General features: G+C 36.6%; 1 protein-coding gene across 4 annotated transcripts in view; it reads right to left on the bottom strand.

The window, feature by feature from the left end:
• KLHL13 (kelch like family member 13) overlaps window positions 1-22132 on the bottom strand; it is a 232769-nt gene that overhangs the window by 102625 nt on the left and 108012 nt on the right. For 2 of the 4 annotated variants that reach the window (XM_019626124.1, XM_019626123.1), the window contains one exon: window positions 3414-3479. The exons of 1 other annotated variant lie outside the window; for it this stretch is intronic. In XM_019626124.1, the coding sequence (XP_019481669.1) occupies window positions 3414-3479 (66 nt within the window). Of the gene's footprint in view, window positions 1-3413; window positions 3480-5231; window positions 5385-22132 lie in introns of all 4 variants that reach the window. One more of the 4 variants, XM_019626125.1, reaches the window with a different exon arrangement.

The raw sequence follows: 22132 nt of genomic DNA on the forward strand, positions 1-22132 counted from the left end.
CATGAAGACAATGTAATAAGCAGTACTACTATCTTAATTTTTGTAAAACCTGAAGTATTTTGATATGAGTAAACAATTTCTAATAATGTTTATCTATGATAGTTAAAAAACTTTTCAATAATAAGCACATCACTTATCCAACCTCAAAAGGCATGCCAGTTAAAGAAAGTCATCATTCGCTATATTCTATATCCTTTCAGAAATACCTATACTTTTATTAAAAATCTGAGTTAACGAAAGACCTTTAGAATAATAAGATTTTCCTCAACATTCCAATTAAAATTAATAAAATGCTACTATTTTTTAATAATTACATTTTTATCCTTTCATCTAAAGAGGAGTTATAACATTCACGTCTGCACCATAAATGTTGTAGCTAAAAATGAGATCTAGATTACTTAGTCTTCTCATGTCTTCTTTCCCATACATATTTGTAAATCTTGGCTTCAAATACTTACAATCCCAATACTGTTTTGCTAACAGAAGCAAACACTCTCATGGAAAGCTAATCCTAATGACTCATTAGGATTATACAACATTACTTATAAAGTTTCCATGAAAAGAGGCCCTTTATATTTAATCACTTTCATTTTGTTTGTACCATTTCCCAAGCCTAACCATTAAAACTTTAAATTTCCTATAGAGCCTACGGTTGACTAAAAATAAAAGGTTTTAAGTACATAACGAATGAGAAAATATTGAACTCATAAAGAGCCTCAACTTCAAACTTGAACCCTGTGACTCATTACCATAATGTGGGGCCCAACAGTGTTCATAAAGGTGTAGTTTATAGTCAAGGTATTTGCCTACTATGGTGGTATCCAAGAGACTTAGTGACCAGTTCAATACCTCTGTTTTCATGACTATTTTGATATCCTTCTGATTTTCTAATTCAGAATTCTTCTCTTGGATGATTTTAAGTTATAAAGATTTATTCTTAAAAAAAGGGGGGGGGTTATAGAAACAGTTATACTGAAACATGCCAAATATAAAGTGCCAAGTCTAAATTATAGAAGCTAGCCTAAATGTGTGCAATTTAAAATTGCTATGTCTGAAAACCATATTTAGCAACTCAATGAAAATCTGTGATGTAAGACATCATTAACTTGTTCTATAAAGTGTTCACATGTTATGAACTAATCACAGCATTGTTTCAGAGTTATGTTTAACTTCCTTACTTAGATGTAATGGTTGACGAGTGGGAGGAAATCATTTCTTTCCCTTTAATTCATGTTCTATTACTAACTAAATTAAACGCGATTTTGATATGAGGAAATAAAAAATCAGTTCATCTTCCAGGTTGACTCTAGGTTTAAGCTAGATGCAATTTAAATTTGGGTTTCCTGACTGCCTCTTTAAGTCTATTTCAACCAGTAAGTTCAGAACCACTTTATGTCTTCAAAATCAAATATATGTTTTCAATAATCAGTTATTTCACATGGAATTCTGAAACTACATAACACTGAGTAAAACACATCTTCCCTTTAGCCAGCATATATTTATTCATTCATTTCTTATTCAGCTTGATCTAAGTCAGAGACACAGTTGAGCATTTTTATGAGTCTTCCACTACAGGATCTGGCCATTTTGTTTAAATTCCTATGATACTGTTCATTTGGTACATAAAAATATTTATGTTTAGGGATTTCCAGAATTACCAATTTTTGAGATTCAAGTTTGTAAAGCACAGGACAATATAAATTGTATTCTGAAAAAGGTGAAGAGGCAAGGTCGAGCTTAAAGTGATACTCTAAACAGGGAACAAGCATTAGCAAATTGGTTAATTACGACCATGTTTTCATATTTATCAACTAAAACACATTTGTTTAAATTGAGACCTCCAGTATATTAGCCTTTACTGACAGTGAAAGATAGACCCCATGAACTTGACAAACACCAAAATCAATCAACCAACTCACCATGCGTAGCCCAAAACCTGTAGAGTAGAGGTGCATGCTGAATTAGTTCAATCATCAGTAAGGACTGAGAAATTACAACTTTGCTAGATGTTACAAGCATGCAAAGTTCCCTGGCCACAAATCCCTTACATTCTAATTAGGCAGACTGCACCTTCACACATGAAACATGAGTAAGTGTAAATATATTACTACAGTAAGCCTTACCTATGCAGAATCCTGGATAGCCCAGTTTTGTAGCCAATTTTCAAAAATTAATTTAAATTTAAACCTGGGATAGGTTAATCCAAAATACCAGAACTCACTTATTTTTCACATTTTGGTAGAAATCTTTCTGCCCTGTACCTTCTTCAAGTTTAAAACAGACAAAATCCTGTTAAAAATATCTCAAGTCACCATAACGCACAATAGCTACTGAACTATGCCTCAGACGTAGATACAGCAATGTGTACACGTAATACATCTGTCATTCCCCACCCTTGCCTGACTCCCACCCCCATATGCTTTGACATGGAGCGTGGATGCTACCAAGAGAAAAGTGACTCTTCGATTTATACTCCAATACATATACCAAGAGAAATACCCTGTACCTTGAAGACAAATGCTCTCAAACTTTAGTATGCATAAGAATTACGTGGGGTGAATATTTAAAATGTGGAAGTCTGAAGGTGGGGCCCAGTAGTTGGCATTTTAAACAAGTACTTCAACTGATTTTCATGCCTGGTCTACTGAACTTGGAGGAACACTGCTTTAAAGTCAAGGTTTTTAACCCTCACTCAAGAGAAGCCCAGCTATAGTGAGATCCTGCTTTCTCTTTCAGTTCCCGGCCTTCCTCAGCATTATTAGCATTGGCTGCTCGCCACTAGTTGTCAGTCTCCACTGTCCACAGCCATTATCTTGCCCTCCCACACTCCAGATCCTTCCAGGGTTTGGAGAGTCTGAAAGCAAGGTCTCCATCTGTCTGACATACAGGCACAGAGACAGACAGACAGACGCAAAGTGGAAAACTATGACATACAGCAATTAGGAAACAAGGGTAGTATCAATGATACTGATTGTGCAATATTGATTAAAAACTTAAAAACTTGTTTCAGACTTTTTTCAATGAAGAAGGATGTAGAAGACAGAGCTAGGCACCTGTGGTCTGGTTGCAGCTATGTCACTAACTAGCTCTGTGATCTCCAGTGTTATCTTCCTTTATTCCTAAACTAGGGAAACTGCCACTTTCCTTGCCAGACTTTCAGCAACGTTATGAAAACCAGCTGAACTTGTATTTGTGAAAGCACATTGGAAAACATAAAGCACAATACAATGACACGTGGTGTTTTTTAACAGAATAATTTATCATTTTTTTAAAATCTGAATAAACACAGTACTCTAGACATCATTGAAATTTTCCTTGATAACTGAATGTCTTCTAGTATCTCAGGGTCTTTTTACAAAAAATAAATTGTCATTGACAAAAAGGCAGAAGAAAATGCAGACCCTTGGACATACCCTGATGTTGATTTTTTGAATATATCCTTGAAATCGGCTTGTTTTAAAGACAATTGCCGCCGTCTCCTGAAAGTGGAGTACAAAAAAAAAAAGCTGGTTAATTGTGGCTTTATTGTATTTAGTTATTTTAGCTATAAATTAATAAACCATGTTTATAAATCCTGAACAGTTAAGACCACACAGAACAATTAGGAAATATCTAAAATAGCAATTTAAAAAACTTAACTAGAAATAGCCATAAGATTCTATTTGATTTTAGATGCTCTATTAATGTTTCAGAAAGTCTGGAATAAAGATTGACATTGAATACAACATTTATTGGCAGCTCATCTAAAAGACTAAACTAGCCAAATTTGGACAGACAGAAACACTTTTCCAGTAAATATATACTCGGCCTTGGACTGCTTTGTCCTTTTCTAGCTTTGTAAGCCTAAAGTTCAATTCTTAGCTGATATACTGTTTTGCCATAAAAACCTGAACACAAATGACAGACATTACAAGCTTTCAGAGAACAGATGGCTAATGTTCTTCTAGGTTCATTTACTACCAATTTTCTTATTTTCATACTGCTTATACTTAATAAATAAAACATATAAATAGATGTACTGTCTCCAAACAGAAGATTTTGTTTTTGTGAAGTCCTGTTATATATCTAACTCATTTGGGCTAATATGAAAAGCAACAATGAGCGTATTTCTGGTACTGCCTCAAAAATACAGTTTTAAAAATAGAGACTACTACACAAGCACTGCAGTATATGCAGTCAGCTCTCTTAAAAAATGAAAGTAAGCTGGCAGTTGTTTGAGGGGCTCTAACACAATATTGAATTTATTTACATTTATTTCATTTATGTTCTCATTAGCTTATACAAAGTAAACTTTACTAAGTATTATCCCTATCTAACTTTTTCTTCAAAAAAAACAGTTTGGGCCTTTTTCTGGGTCATCTCACAAGCACTGTTTCATTATTAAAGTCACAACTAAATCAATAGTATCTTTTAAAAGACCTTGGCAAAGACTTTATACAAAACATTATCCTAAATCTAATGACTTTTTATGCAAAAGGTAGGTAGCAAGTATTTTATTTCTTTTTAGAATGGTAATTTCAAAACAGTATCTTCTTAATGGCAATACTATTTCAAAGTCTATTTTTAAAATGCTATACACTTAAAGATTATTATTGTTGAATCATAAAAAGCTACGCATTAAATTTGTATGTGTCATGTTTTAGCACAAAGTCTCACCAAGCAAATAACGATGATACATTTTTGTTTAAAATACATTAAAGTATCTTCAAATATAGCTCATTTTATATTCCTATTAATATTATTCCATTCTTTTCTGTATTTAAGAAGAATGTGGTGTGCCACCTTCTGGTAACTGAGTGAAATTATGTATCTGCACAAGTCACTATCCTTTTAGGTTAACTTTATATATAGATAGATAGATAGATAGATAGATAGATAGATAGATAGATAGATAGATATTATATATAATATCTATATATAATATATAGATAATATATATATATATAGAAATTATATATAATTTCCAAACCTGTATTACATTTAAGCTGTATAAATAAACCTATACCACAGTCTGAAATAAAGTAAAATTTCCTTCGTGATTTTTTTTAAAATCAAGCTTTATACATGCTTCCTATGATTTTTGCGTGGTTACCAATATGTCTCCTGAATTCTATAATACATATAAAATTGATTTTTGTACACTGCTTCACAGCCACATATGAAAACAAACAGGCTTTCTATTTTAATGAATGAGTGGCCGCAGCAAATAAAGGAAAAGAAAGGTCTCTTACCAATAAGCCCATTTTTCTCTTAAGCTTTGAACTCTCATCATTTGTCATGTTCTTGTGGATCCCTCTCTCATCAAATTCTCTGGAGTTTTAAAGTTGAGAGCTGGGATGCACAGCTAGGCTCTGCTACATCATAGCGCACCCCAGTGCATCTGCCTGGTATAACACTTCAGTTGTAGTTCCCAAAAGTAGAAACAGGCTTTATATATTCAAAAACCTATACCAGAGGGTAAGGGGGGAGGGGGATGGTAGATGAGGGTAAGGAGGGTCAAATATATGGTGATGGAAGGAGAGCTGACTCTGGGTGGTGAACACACAATGTGATATATAGATGATGTATTACAGAATTGTACACCTGAAACCTGTGTAACTTTACTAACAATTGTCACCCCAATAAACTTCAATAAGTAAAAAAAAACCATGCACTGCACACCTTTCCTTGATAGAAAAATGTAGTCAGTGTGGTTGAACTATTTATATTTCATATCTTCAACTCCCCATCAGATATGAAGATAAGAAACACATGAATATTGAGCTTCAGTTTCAGTAAACTAAACAGGAACCAAGTGTCCATCTTCAGGGCACAGGTGGAATGAGGCAAACACTAACACCAGGAGATGGGACTCAGAAAAAAACAACATGCTTGCCTGAAAGTAACCTTATTTTTTCAAGGGTCACTGTCCTGTTATTTGACATATTATCTTAAATCTTTATTATCTTCAAATCTTCCCTCTCTCATGCCTCTAGTAGCCAGTCATTAAGTCCTATCTTTTATTCTTCATTAATTTTTCAGGAATCTACTCCCTAGTGTTTCTTTGATTTTTTTTTAAACAAATAAGCTCCTTCAAAAATACCTATAACTAGTCTCTCTGCATCTCCGATCTTCAATATATCAATCAAGATGCTATCAATAGCTTCAAGATGGCTCTTTTAAAATAGAACTATACATATTGTGAAGGTGATCATGTATGGAATTTTTAAATGAGTTTTTTGCTTGTTTCATTTCTGTACCTTCAATTTCTGTTTTGTTCTTTTCTAAATGATTTTTAAGGCATTATAATTTTCCAAGCTAATGTTCACATCATGTGTGTGTGTGTGAGTATGTGTGTGTACTATCAGAAAACAGTGAATACTATTCAAATATTTAAGGACTTGACGTTTTAAAAGCCATAAAATAAAGAACAGTGATACCACAAATTCATTGCTTACAGCTAAGTTATCAATAGTGTCTATAACACATATTTTCTGGGGCGATGTGTACCCAGTAACCCAAGGTAGAAAGAATTCATATAATTATTTTGGTTTTTTTTCCCAGTAAACATGAAAAAAAAAACAGTTCACTATTACATTTCCAAAATACATTGGAACCTTAATTTAACACAATGTACTGTACCTAGGAGTTTGTTCTGTGATAAGTCTATCTTGAATTCCCATCCAAGAAACTGTAGTCACCAGATGGAGCAAGGTGACATAAAATATGTTCACATGGTGTAAATTTTGAAGACCATTTGTGACAGTATGCTAGTAGAGTATTCATTTAGGGATAACCTGAGCTAGAACTTGAATCACAAATAATAGCTAATAATTTTTCCATTCTCAAAAAGATCACTTAGCCAGCTATGTAGGAAATAGAAAATAAAGTTTTTCTATTTTGAATGAATGTTTCAGGCTTTTCCCTACCAGAGCCAAGTAGTAACTGAAATAGAATCTCAATTTTTGGTGATAAAAGGTATAAGGCTCATTTAATTATATATCTTTTCAGAAAAGATTTTCTTTCTAATTGTTCCACCTAGCATTTTCAATATTTGGGAATGTAAGTGACTGATATATTTATGATATATTAACTGACAGTTCATCTTTCTGCTAGTTGTATATTTAGAGAAATTTGAAGTTGTTTTAATGGGATTTAAACCATTTCTGTTTTTATACTCAAATATACCTACTTATGATTCCAAACCTATTTTTTAAAGTTAACTTCCTAATGTACCAGAACTTGAACCTGTCACTTTCCCACAAAGTTGGTGATGGGATATGTCAGTTTTATTTTTCAAAAATATGTACCATAACTTTTCTCTACCAGATAACTCTACTTTTATGTGTCTGTAGCGGTGTACCATAAAATACATGCAAAATATAAAGTATTATTAATACTTATAATAGCTTTTCATTTTACTTATATTATGAATTTAAAGTGTGAGTTGTATATTTTAAAAAATACAACTATATGTGACGCAAAATGTTCAATAAATATTTTAATCAACACATATTTGTTAAGAATTTGTTACATGTTAGGTGGGTACTCTGCTAGGTGATATGGATATAAACGAAAATAAGACACAACCTCTTGTTCTCAGGAAGTTCCTAGTTGAGTGAGGAAGCAGACATGTACTCTGACAGCACAAAATATGGAGTTTAGGGTCTATACTGTTGAGGGGAGTGAATTTTAAGGTATAGAGAAACCACACCACTTTGGATTTTACCCTACATGCTATGAGAAGCTATTTGTTGAATGAGTGGATCACTTAAGGAATTAATCAAGCCACTATGCCCAGCACTAAGTCCTCACTAGAAGCTGGTCAATCTGCCCTTCCAATTCACCACTTTGTATCCCTTAACACCAACTTCCCATTCTGTATCTCAGGAGCTTGCTTTGTTATTTCTGGCCTTTGTTCCAGAGATCCTCCTGCATGAAATCTCTTCCCCTCTTCGCTTTTCTAAACTCAACTCATCCTTCCAGATCCAACTCAAATTCCATTCTTTTCTGTGATGTCTTTCAGGGTAATTTGAGTCCATAGTTTTTTAAGTGTTCCTTTATTAAACCACACATTCTTCCTAATGTTTAGCACACCATGTTCAAGAAACATTTTTGGTCCTCTGCCTATAAAATGAAGCAAGATGGTGAGGAGATGACACGAAGGCAAAAGTCAGAGCCTGAGGGAAACTGGCCTAAGAAAGCCCACAGTATATGAGTACACTAATCTCAGTAACTTCTTTTACCACTCTCAAGCTGGGAAATGAAATAATATGAATTGTGAAGAGAACTGCATCTGTATTGGGCAGCAACTCTGCTTTACTATGAGTATGTGGCATTGCTGGCTGTATACATCACAGCTCTGGTTCTAAAATCAGAGAATTAATGAGAAGCGATACTAACAAAACAGCTGAATGATACAGCTGTGAACTTTGGGGGGAAAGCTCTTGGGAAAGGAGGGGACTGTGATTGTGTTTTACCACTTGCAGTAAACCAAGAGAATTCATATGGACCTGCAGGTCCATACAATAAACACAAAGAATTCATAAGACCACAGAAAGAGATGAGAGAGTGAGGATAGGGGGTTATCTAGATCAAGTAGGTTTAGAACCTCATGAGGTATTAAGAGAAAAAATCCCAGTGGAAGAAGGGGATGTGTTAAGAAAGGGATAATAGTGTGAGCTGGGAGATTAACCTAGGACAAGAAGCTTTACCAGAGAAACACCCTGAGGTGTAAATATTTATTGGTCTCTCCCTGTGGAACCACACCCCATTATGCTCAGTGTCAAATACTCAGATGAGCTTTCCTTGATGTTGGCATTTATCATTCAGCTTTGTTTCATCCTTTTTACATATGCATAACCTCTTAGATTTATGCAGTGATGCAAAAACCGTGGTGCCTTCTTTTATGTAGACAATAAAAACTCTTTTCATTTGTTCAACCATTTTATGTTAATGTGGATTAAGAGGATTCTGCCAATAATTTCAAAAAGCAGTAAATACTAGAAAATATTCTCTCAAAAACTTAGAAATATCCCAGATAAAAGCTGTCTACACCTTCCTTCTTGTTTATTGAGTGCAAAAACTGACCTCTTTCCTTTCCACTAACTTGTAAGGAAAAAAATTCAAATACAGAAAAAAAATGGAGAATGTATTTTGGATATATGCCACACACTTTTCTCAAGGTATCTTTTAAAAAGGGCAGTACTTAGGGGACATAAAAATAATTTAAACCACTGATTCTTCAGAATGTTTCTAAGCTATTTATCAATGATACCATGGATTTTAGAACAAAGAGAAAATACACCAGACTATTTCCTCATTTAGATTTGTGGAAAACAGAACAATTAGCAGAGTACTTCCCTGAGGCCTGGCAAAAAGAAAAAAAAGCAATAAGCATTTTGTATTATACTTTGAACTAGAATAGGTATTTTATCCAGATTCACATGAACTAGTTCCTTTAGAAGTTGTAAAAGGAGAAAAGATGGGACTAACTACCTCCTGGTTGTCTCATAATATTATTGATTTTGATGCTAGGGTCTATGTTAAACTAGAATAAATAATTCATTTACATTCCATGTGAAATACCATCATGTTATTTTACCCAAAGCAGTACTCTTCTCCTTTCTTCTGGTGTATGTAAGATGGCTCAGAGCATGATGAGTTCAGTGGTTTATAGAGTTTTCTGTCATGCAGAAATATCCGTGGATGATAGATTTTGAGAGCCATTGATCTAAAGAAGGGTTGGTCCGGGGTATTAATACTGGGAGCAATTACTCATGTCCCTATAGCCCAGAAGTTCCTATTTCAGGTGAATTCTCAGATTCCAGTAGTATTACCACTCAATCTAATGGGAAACGTGGGGTCAAATAGAAGAAAATGAATTGAAATGCCTTTTGCTGTTACTAATAACTCTGGCTGTACTGTCATTTCATTAGGAAAAATGGCAATGGAAGTAGAAGGCCATCCCTCTCATTCCTACTTGAACGAATCATAACCATCTTCTATATCCCTAAAATGTAACAAAACTCAGATCATACCACTATATGGTAACACAAATGATTGAGGATAATTTATTAGTAATTCAAGTTACCTAATAGATATCAATTATCCAGGGTTGACTGTGACATATACCAACTCATATTTTACTAACTGAAGTCTCAATCCATTACTACTTAATAGTTATAGTGAGATCCTGAAAAGGCTTCAGATATACATGATAGACCATTGGGGAGAAGGAAATTTTATCATGTTAGTTTGGAAACATAGAAATAAACTAAATTACATTTCACAGGCAGAAGGGCAGACATATGGAGGTAATGAGGAAGTCAGAATATTTCTATTTGTCAATTTACTTTCCAACCTAATTTTCCTATCCAGATACTCCATGAAGTACTTTACTTGTTTCAAATGTCATGTGATAGCCTCAGCTAGCAGAACTTCAAGTAAAAAAGTTTATTATACCTTTTAATTTTTAAAAGTCTCATTTTCATTTTCACCCCGACCCTGAGGTAGGTAGGCAATGCAGGTGCTAATGGTCCCATGTTACTAGTGAAGAAACAGTTATTAAATGATTTGGCTTAGGTAACAGAGCTACTAAGAGAACTGAAAAACAAGAATTCAGGTCCCCTGACACCTAATTCGGTGTTCCTTAGTCATCTCTGTATTGTATTAATATTTATTTTAGGGGGGAAAAACCACAGCTATGACTCCTAAGTACCACCAAAAAGGATTTTAAAAAGGTCTTTTCACACTGAAACTGAGGAAGTAAAAGGCTGAAGGAATAGGTTATGAAAGATATAAAATGCTGTTTGATTAAATTTGCAGAATGATCAACCTGTAACTAGGCCAGAAATGCCTTCCCAATGCCAATTCACAGATTCCCTTTTATCCCTCAATTAGCAATTTGTTGGCATAGGCCTAATGTTCCACACTCTCTCATGCCTCCGTGGTTTCACATATATTGTCTCTCGACTTGGAATTCCTGGCCCTCTTTGTCCCAAGCAAATTTCTAGTCAGACTTAATTGTCCAAGCATTATCTCCTTCCATGAAACCTTCCTTCACATCCCTTAGCAGATTCTGGCGCTAGGTTTTCCAAACTCCCACGGCACTTTGAATATTATAGCTCCTGTCACTTTGGATTACAATTGTTTCTATAAACTAGAAGCTCCTGAGAGCTGTGGTTGGGTTTCCCTTATTGTTTTTATTATACCTAACTCAGTCAGTGCCTGTCACATAGTAGTTTTCGTGAAATCAAGTCAGCAGAGGTAGGTTCTCTCCTCCAAGATTAAGAACAGTTTTCAGATGATAATTAAACAAGAAATCATTAAAGGGTTTTATCTTTCCTAAACTAAAATATGAATGGTAAGAAAGAAATAAAAGATTACAATTACAAACAGTATACCTAAACGACTCCTTTTAGTGTTTGTGTGACAGACCCTGTGTGTACATAGCAGGGTGCCCAAAACGTTGGTATACAACTGAGGGGGAAAGTGACTGCTGAGCTAAACCGAGCAAAGGAAACACTTAGCTACAATAAGGAAGAGGAATGCCAATCATCATTTGTCTAAGTCAAGATGGTAGTGTTGATAAAGCTAGAAACTGAAGAAATGCATTGCACTAGCTTGTCAACACCAAGACCAGTGAACACTGAAATATGAAACAGCATCTCTTAAAACCAATCATTTCTACAGACTGCTAATTGAAAAGGATAAAAGCATATTCTCTGAACTGTTAGATCCCATTAAGTTATTGTAACCAGTGATGGTAAAAAAGTAAACCACAAAATCCACTTTTAACAATAATTGCTACACTAGATTGAACAAAAAAATAAAACAGCAAATTCAACCAAGGAAGCCATTGCATATAACCAATACCTAGTAACTCAAATGGTATGGTGAGCATTGGAGAGGAAAATACACAAATGAAGCACAGGAGGGCCCAATGCCAATGCTAACAAGCCCCTATAACTTTCAAAATAGAGAAAAATATACATATTTGATTAAAGACCTATGAACCTTCTGTTCCAATATGAGAATTATAATTTAGGCTTAGGGAAACGTCTGAAATCCCTTTCTCACCCCATTTCCTGGCCTCCCCCTTTTGCAAACTGGCAGAGTAGCAATATCTAGGATATTAACATAATGAACAAAATAAAGAATAAAAGACAATGGGGTTCCCCATAAGGCAGAGTCTATTCACAACCAAGTATCACATATGCATGGGGGGTGGAGACTTCTGCAGCTGTGAGGGCTAACTGATGCAGATCAGTAACCACTATCTTCTGGTGTGTTCTGGGGCATGTTAGAAAGGCTGGAAGTTTTTATTTAAAAGAAAGTAATATGGTCTTATAAAAGGAAGCTGTGTTTTGCTAACACTGGACTTGAATTTGCTATTGGGACACAGAAACATAGTGTATAAGTCCCTGTGGGCTAGTTAGAAATACAAGAGTCATAAGGAGTCAGCCAGCCAGGGAGGCAAACACTAACAGTTAAAGGAAGAAGTCCCAGAACAATGAAAAAATGGTAGGAAAAAATAGGATTCTGTATGTATTAACCAAGCCACGGGTGAATTTAATACCCCATCATTTCTAATCCAAAATTTAGAATTAATTACACCTTCCTCATTGCTTTCATCATCTCAATCTTCTATTCAAAAACTTTCCGTAACTCCTTATTTATGCAGAGGTATTTGTAGACTCCATTTTCAAGTCACCTCAACCCAAGCCCACTTTATTTATTCAACCCTATTTCACATATAGGCCATCCCAGATTTGCACACACCTGGAAAACACAGGACCCCTTTACCCAGAACTGCCATGGGAGTTATAATTTTTTTAAAAACCCAGTTTATTATTTCTATATATTCAAGAGAGGAATATACAGAAACAATTCAGGAAGAGGGAGGCAGAGTGGAAAGGGAAATTAGCAAAGGCTATCCCAAAATATCTTCTACAGTGTGGACAACAACCTCTCTCGCTCTCCCTCCTGCCTCCCTCTCCATCCATCCATGACCCCCTCCTCTCCTCTCTCCCTTCTCTCACCTCTCTCTGGTTCCTTCTCACTGTTTGTTCTGTACTATTGGCCGGAAAGTCCAGCAATTACAGGTTCTTCTGAGCTAAAAAGAAGCCTGTTAAAATTATATAAGTACAGCTGCCAGGAGAAGGTGACGACTATCAGTTTATTTTCAAGTTGGTGTGAATGAGTTCAGTCAGGTTTCTTCAAATAGCAAAGAGCTGTTGCCCTCAAGGAATGGGGAAGGTTGTAGGTGAGAGCCTGCCTTCTGGAATCCTTACAATCTTGGGTGGGGTGCTATTTTAAGGAAGTTGTGGGGAACCTTAAGAGGTAGAGAAATCACGGCTAGAGATAAAGGGAAATTAAAATATAGAAAAGGGTGCAGAAAGGGTCCTAGGAGAACAGCAAAGCTCAACTTCCTCTACTACTCAGTGACTTCTTGCCCAGAACCACCATGTCTTTCCCTACCCCTTGCTCCCAGGCCCTGGAGCTCAAGCTAGCTCTGTCCATGGATAGATATATCAGCTACTTAAGTAGGTTCAATACAATATTTGGGGCATGGCCAGAAACCTCACCATCCTGTATATGATGTGTCATGTTGAACAAATGATTTGTAAAAAAAACTTTGAGAATACTCATTATTAGGTTGGGAACTACCTGTACTTTTCAATATATACCTCTTCCCCACCGCCATCCCCATCCCCTGCTTAAGCTGGTCTCTTCTCTGTTTTGGAGATCCTAGATGTTTTTCTTCTGCTACCAACCATTCAAATCATAAAATATTCCCCTTGCCTAGATTGTGGCCACTCCTCTGTTCACACAAGTTCTGGCTATTCTGAAATTCCAAATCAAGCTCTACCTTTTTGAAGCCTAATTTAATTTCTCTAACACTCACAAAATGCCCTCTTTTCTAAAATTTTACAGCACTTACCACACATTGTTCTTACTTGCCAAAAAGTGTGCTCACCTCAACGTACAAAATGAAGACCTAACTTTCTACAGGCAGAGGCCATTTATCCCTCCACCCAAACAATTAATAAGCATCTACTTTGTAACAAGCCTTGCTTCTAGGCTGGAATTTCAAATTTGAGTGAGTCCAGTTCCCTACCCTTCAAAGTGGTCACAGCCCAGGGGATATCAAGTACAGTCACTGTACCATTGGAGAGGCACTATAGTGGGGTATGCTCAAGGTGATATTAATGCATGAGGAGAGCCTTAACTGGGTTAGGACAGGGAATTGGGGAAAGTTTCACAGAGGTGACACCTGAGCTGAGTGTTTAAGAATAAGCAGTGCCCGCTGAGTGGCTCAGTTGGTTAAGAGCTCGCTCAAGAGTTTGAGCTCTGAGCAACAGGGTCCCTGGTTTGATTCATGGCCCAAGCTGAGCAGCCACTGAGCTGCCAACATGTGGCAGGATGGCTCAGCTAAAAAAAAAAAAAAGCAATAATTTTGCTCATTTATCCAGTTCTTTAGGTTCCACATATAAGTGAGATCACGTGGTAATAGTCTCAGATACAGAGAACAAACTGATGGCTGCTAGATGGGAGGGGGTTGGGGATGAGGGAGAAGGGGAAGGGATTAGAAAGCACAAATTGGTAACTACAATGTTGCCACGGGGATATGAAAGATATTAATTTTGGGGAATATAATCAATAATGTTGTGAAGATTTTGTAGGGTGTCATATGGGCACATGTCTTGTCATGGAGACAGTGTAGATGCCTGACAACTGCACTGTACACCTGAAGCTGAAGCTAAATATTGCATGTCAACTATAATTTTATATATATATATATATATATATATATATATATAGTCATGTGATGTGGAGTACAGCATAGGGAATAGAGTCAGTGGAATTGTAACAACTACATACGATGTCAGAGGGGTAGTAGATTTGGGAGGGGGGTATCCCTTTGAGAGGGGTGAAATGTCTAACTATTACATTGTTTTGTACTCCTTAAACTAATAATAAAAAGAAAGAATAAGCAGTAATGTGTCCAGATGTCCAGTGAGACAGAGGGATGGATGGGAGAGGGAAAGGCAAAACTAGTTAAAGCACAACTGCAATTGTGACAACATAATGTCTTAAACTAAAGCAGAAGTAGGGGTCATGCAAAGACATTTTTTGGACACAGAATGGACAGGGCTTACTGACTGGAGATAATGATAATGGTGAACATTTATTGATCACTTACCATGTACGAAGCAGTGTCATAAATGCTGTACCCATTTAATCACTTAACTTATTTAATCTTTACTATGACATTATAATGTACATACTATTAATATCTCCATTTTACAGAAGAGAAATCTAAGGCACAGAAAAATCAAGTGGCATGACTATGGTTATACAATGAATAAATATCAGACCTGGAATTTGACCCCAGGTAGTATAGCGCAACTGTTACACTGTCTTTACATGTGAGGTGGTTAGGGAGAAGCAGTACCCAGGATGACTGCCAAGTTACTGGGAAAGCAAAAGGTAGAGGCAGAAAGGGCCACAGCATATGGAAGTTGAATACATTGTCTGTTGCCTGTATTAATTACTTATGTTCCTAATGTCAAAAGCAAATTTCTTAGTTCATTTTCTCCCCCTGTATTCTAGCATTTTCTTCAATGGTGCTGGTAATCCAAAAGGTACCTAGTGTTGACCTCAGTCTGTTTGGTTTCAGTTTTAGCACGTGGCACATTCAGTCTCCCCCTAGAAGTATCTATGGATGTGGCTATCTCCTTTATTAGGTTGAAAAACCACACGTGTATTCACCTTTGATAATCAGCATCCAGGACCCAATCTGTACTCAATAAAAATTAATTGGCTTGAACATAGCATGTTTCTTAAAGTCTATTTATTCAATCATCTGTGAATTGCCTTCCTTTGTTATATGTTAGTACTACCTTTATTATTAATTTTTTTGAATCAACCTTTTCAAATTTATTTTTTTTCTAAAACAGAAATCTTATAGTTGTTACTGCACATGGAAAACTGCTATAACTTACTATAATGAGAAAGCAACTGCAAAAATAGATACTGAGGGACACCAAAGTTTTGCTACCCCAAATGTGGCTTTTGGAATATTGATTTTAAGCTGGTTATTAAGAAGCAAAAGACTCAGAAAGAACCTTTGACCGGCCCCCTTTCCTGCCTAAGGTAATTCAGATGGGAAGGCCTGCTGCAGGAAGGGAATCTCGGCATACTCACCTTACGGATTTTCACCTTCGCCTAATTAAGTAAGATAGATAGGAAGGATCCACAGATCCACAAAAGCCTGTTATCTGGGATCCCCTGAGTCCCATTGTTTCTGCGTGGCCTAGCAAAGATGTGTTTACTATGTTTGCTCTTTCTCTTCTACCGGTGAATTGCCTGCTCTCCCTTGGGAATCCCAGATGCTGGGCCCCCTTCTCCTGTGTCCAGCATGGCATGTAAACCTCAACTGCCCAGTGCCTCTTTGGGGGTCTCCTATCTTATGTCACCCCTGAATGTACACTCATATAATACATTTTGTACATTTTCTCCTGTTAACCTATCTCTGTTAATTTGATTATTAGCCCAGCTAGCAGAACATACAAGGTGTGAGGAAAGTCATTTTTTACACCCCCAAAATACATAACTCCTAAAACAAGAAATGTTTGTATACAACCTAACATCATCTGTCACACCAAGTGTCTCACTGGTGCTCAGCTCCCAGCAGATGAATGCAGGGTCTGGTGAGGCTGAAAAGGAACAACAGAGCCACAGATAGGGGGTTCATATCACTATATTCTCCATGGCGGCCGGTTGAGGCATGAGAAGCAGACATCTGCCAATACCCCAACCAGGGTTCTTCCCGCTGTCACAGTCTCATTGGCAGCTGGGCGAGACACAGGAAGTAGGGTCCGCACAACCCACAACATCCGCCCTTGCTAACGCAGTTATATACAAAACAGTAGTGGCTAATGGCCAACTGGCCACAGCTGATGGCCAACCAGTCACAGCTGACGGCCATCCAATAACTGGGCCAGCACCGTTCCCGGTGAGGCCAAGCGCCTGGACACTGCTCTCCTGGCACTCCGTCCCAACATCACCCTATTTCCCACACAGTGCCACACTCACCACACTATGGGATAGGGGGTTTTCTGGAGGTTTTTTGAAGTGAAATTCACATAACATAAAATCAACAATTTTAAACTGAACAAATCAGTGGCATATAGTGCATTCAGAATGTTGAGCTACCACTATCTTGTCCCCAAATAGTTTCATCACCCCCAAATAAAAATCCATATCCATTAAACAGTAGCTCCTTATTCTCCCCTCCCCACAGCTACTAGCAACCACCAATATTCATTGTGTCTCTATGGATTTATTTGTATTGATATTTTACATACATGGAATCATACACTGTGTGATCCTTTGTACCAAGCTTCTTTCACTGAGCAAGTTTTGGAGGTTCATCCACAATGTATAGTGTTATCAGTATTTCACTCCTGTTTTTGTCTAAATATAACATTGTATGTATATACCATGATTTGTTTACCTATATTCATCAATGGATATTTAAAATATTTCCACCTTTCGGCTCTTGTGACTAGTGCTGCAGTGAGCATATGTGTACATGTACTTGTTTGACTACCTGTTTTCAATTCTTTGGGGCACATACCTAGGAGTAGGTCATATGGTAACTCTATGTTTCACCATTGGAGGAACCTCCAGAGTAGGTTTTGTATAGCACTCTTTGTGTGTTTCAAAATAACATGTGGGACTGGAAGGTTTCACACCAAAATGTATCTTCAAACATATAACTTGTCAGTAAAGAGATTCATTCTCATCGTGCTTATGAAAATACAAATTTTGAATAATTCTCATCATATTTGTAAGGTAGTTGTTTTCTTTGCAGTGGTTCTTTTACATCAGTAACAGATGGCTCAGGTAATTCCTAAACTGGGTCTTGATATCTGGAGATACATGACTGATTTCATTAAAATCATGCTTTAGTATTAGCATATTCATCACAGTCTGGCACCTTTACATTTTAAAAATTCCATTGTATCCACGGATCCAATGTTCATTCACCACCAACAAAACATAAAAATAATAGAGCACAAGCCCGATTCCAATTCATAATTACATATACTATACTTTGTATATTTAGAAATTACCATTTTTTAGATCGAAAATGTTGTGCTATCCTTTAAAAGACTGAAGCCATGCATTCTTAAGCATATCTGAGCACTGCACCAGTTATTTAGTTAGTCTGGATGCAATGCTGCTACCTGCTTTCATCTTGACTTCAGCAATAATATCCATGAAATCACAAGTGTGATACAACAGGCTTTTTTCTCTAATAAGCATTAAAACAAATAACAAAACTATTCAAATTGAAAGTATCAGTCTGTGTATTGCCAGTATTATGCATACTGACAGCAACATGCACACCATACTTCAGAAAGCACCATCTAATAGGAGCAATTTTTAAAAGCGGCACATGTTATACTCACATATTTTGTTTGCCAAACAAACAGGAAGTTTTCGCCTTGTCTGCAAACTGCCTAAGAAAAAGTGCATAGCTCATCACAAAGGAATTCAAAACTGAAGAAGGTGTTTCTAAGAAATATGAAGACTTATACTGCTTGATTTCCTAAGAGAGAGGTGAACTGTCTTTGCTGGGCATCTCATAGAATGCAACCTGTGGAGACAACTGCTTTGGGGACTCACAGTCACTTGCACTTTGCAACATGTTCCACTGGGAGATGCACACATCCTGTGATTTGACAGAATAATTTGTATTGAAAGAACACTCATATCTCATTTAAATAGTACATTACATTTCTTCCTGTAGTCAACCATATCATCCCCTAGAACATTCTATGCCCACTGACACTATCTACTGGCAAACAAGAGAGAATAATTTTTAAACAAATCATTTCCCTTTTTCAACACAGAGATTATCATAGAGAATCTATCTACTCTTATTCTAAGGTGAAAGCATTTAACCAATTGTTCACATGCAAGTATAAATGGATATATACAAAAATAGAATATACCTGAAAAGCTGCATAAAAAGTAAGAGTTTCTGTTTTGAAGACTTTCACTGCCACTGACTACTCACACATTTAATTGAAACACAAGAGGGTTTCAATTAAACATAAGTGAACAAAAATATGCTTCAAGGAAAATATGTTGAAAATAAGTACAAATCATAATAGAATCATAGAATAATGTAAGAATAACTATAAAGATTAAATGTGATGATATATGTAAAGTGCCAAGCACAAGGCCCATTTGTGTCACAGCAATTTAACAAATGGCAGTTAGATCCTCCAAGATCAGGTGGCTTTCCTTGAAGCTAAACCTCAAATCCTCAGGCCACAATTAAATTATAATTTTCCAGGCTCCCATATCCTATTTGCTCTCCTTTTCAGCACCCAGCACATTCTACCTCATCTAAAAATTATGTTTACATGTATCTGTTTGATTAGGTTGTAAGCATCCCTGAAGACTCCTTAAAGCTTTCAAAATAAAATATAACTTAAAAATTAAAAACACAGAAGAGAAAACAATTTAATAAATACAAGTAATAATATCACCTTAGTTTTGTATGATGCCCTACTAATTACAAAGTGCTTTCATGTCCTTGACTTCATTAATTTATGATCTTTTATTATCTCTGCCTCATCCAGAATGAAATTGAGACCCAGAGAGGTCAAGTGATAGCTTGTTAAACGCAAAGCTGGGATTAGAAATGAAGTTTATAAAGGTAAATAAGGAGAGCATGGAGAAGAAGAGTAACAACTAACAGTGATGGCAGGGGACATGGAGGGAGAAGAGAGACAAACACACAGGTACACAGAGACTCCATGGAAAGAACATTTTAACTTTATGGTATTTTAAGATATTTCCCTAAAGGGCATTTTCAACATGTCTTAATTTGTTTTCACCTACAGGCGCAATGGTATCATCTCTTAAGAATCGCCTTACAAGTGACGCATGGTGGCTCCTAGGGACCTTTAGCTGGCTGCTTCTGTGTAGGCCTAATCAGTAGAGAAAAAATCAAGCAGTAATTTGAACTGGGAGAGTTTCACATAAGGAATTATTAACTATGCCAGGAGGTTGGACTAACAGGGAACTGGAGTAATAAGTAATTGGCTAGTAATAAGTAAAGGGAATTCTAAAAAAGACAGGAATCGCAGGTATCATGAGCCACTAGTACACCTAGGACTGAGATAGAGCACCTTAGGAAGAGATCCCTCTTCCAGGGCTGAGATACAGCGTTTAAGGGTTCAAGGAAGTGCCCCCTTCCAACTTAGGTCTGAGACCCAGGCCTTATTTGGAGAGCTGCAGCCCACTGAAGGGCAGAGAATTTGCTGTGGTGCTCATCTGAGCCTACCATTTGGAACATACTGAAACACACTCTCTGAAAAGCATCTTACAAGAAGCGCTCTGCCAGAGAACTCTCTATGGGAGCAGAAGGAAAAGCTACTGACAACTAACTGGGTGAAGAAGCTGAGCACTAGAGAAGACGGGCAAGTTGCAGGAACAATCTGCTGAGTAGGCACCCAGGAACCAGAAATCAAAACCCTCTCCTCCTGGTCTGCCTTTCCAGCACCCTCTTATTGACAAAACTCAGTACCAGGTGGTAATGGAAACAAATATTTAAAGGGCTTGGGTCTGTGTTCATAGGGCAGGCAAAAGGGTACATTTGAAGCTGAGCATCAATAAATCAATTACTGACCATTGTTTAACAGAGAAATATCATTTGTATGCAAGCAAGAGCTAAATTACAGCACACTTAGGTACGATACTTGTTTTACCAAGTCCACATTCTGGACAAACTTGCTAGGATATGAATTATGTAGCTCTGTTTTGATTCTACTTCATACTATACAAAAGACATGTAGATGTGTACCAACTCATATCCACTTATGAGGTTGCAGTTAGGTAAACTTGCCTTCAAAATTTTAAAGGCAAAGTCTACTATACTTCTTATTTAGATGGCATACCCTGCTAGGATGCTGGAGAAGAGAACCTTAAAAGACCACGTAGAATAAAGAGATCAAATCACCTCTCCACCCGGAAGCCAGAATGGGCAATGATACACAGTGAATGTGCAGTATGAAGGGCAATATATTGTAGCTGTGGGATTATTCCTCAGAGTAATGATTTTACATGGGAAAGTGGTCATTACTATCAAAGAGCTTTCATAGCTCCTGACTCATTTTAAATTTGTGAGATGGAAATTGTTAGCCACCTTTGATGGATAGGAACACAACTCACGAAGGCCAAAAATTAATCAGTTAACGTAAGTTCACATAGCTATTTGCTGTTGTCCTTCCCCAACACAGATCCACCTCCTAGGTCTAAAGTTCAGTTATCTACTTGGCTAAACAAATGCATCCCACAGGATCTTTCAGGCTAGAACCAATCCCTACCAGAGAATCCCAACTTATCACTGGGAATTGTGGGTGGTTTTCTGCTGCAATCTTGCCTTCTACTCCAATCTCCTAAAATTGCTACAAGATAAGCTTAATTTTAATTTACTTTGATTATAAGTATATTTGAGGGATCTTGCAACATTCAAAGACTATATTATTATTTGCTAGGAATTAGTTACCATATTTCCCCATGTATAAGATGCTCCCATGTATAAGACGCACCTTAATTTTGGGGCACGAAATTTGAAAAAAAGAATGTATTACATAAAATTATTAAACTCAAGTTTTATTCATCATAAAATACATGCAACTCCTCATCACTGTCAAAGCTCCCAACCAATAGCTTGTCCTCATCTGTGTCTGATGACGAATCGCTGTCTTCATATATTGTCTCGTCCTCAGTTCCATCTATGGCATTTGAAATCTACAACAACTGTTTAGACGCACCCATTTTCTTAGCAAACAGAATTCAGCAATATATTAAGAAGATCATATACCATGAGCAAGTGGGTTTCATCTCTAATACGCAAGGTTGGTTCAACATCCGCAAATCAATTAATGTGATACACAACATCAACAACAAAAAAGAAAAATCATATGGTCATATCAATAGATGCAGAAAAAGCATTTGACAAAATCCAGCAGCCATTTATGATAAAAACTCTTAGCAAAGTGGAACTAGAGGGATCATATCTCAACATAATAAAGGCCATATATGATGAACCCACAGCTAA

The sequence above is a fragment of the Hipposideros armiger genome, unplaced genomic scaffold, assembly GCF_001890085.2.
Source record: "Hipposideros armiger isolate ML-2016 unplaced genomic scaffold, ASM189008v1 scaffold_659, whole genome shotgun sequence".
In the NCBI taxonomy this organism is placed as follows: Eukaryota; Metazoa; Chordata; class Mammalia; order Chiroptera; family Hipposideridae; genus Hipposideros; species Hipposideros armiger.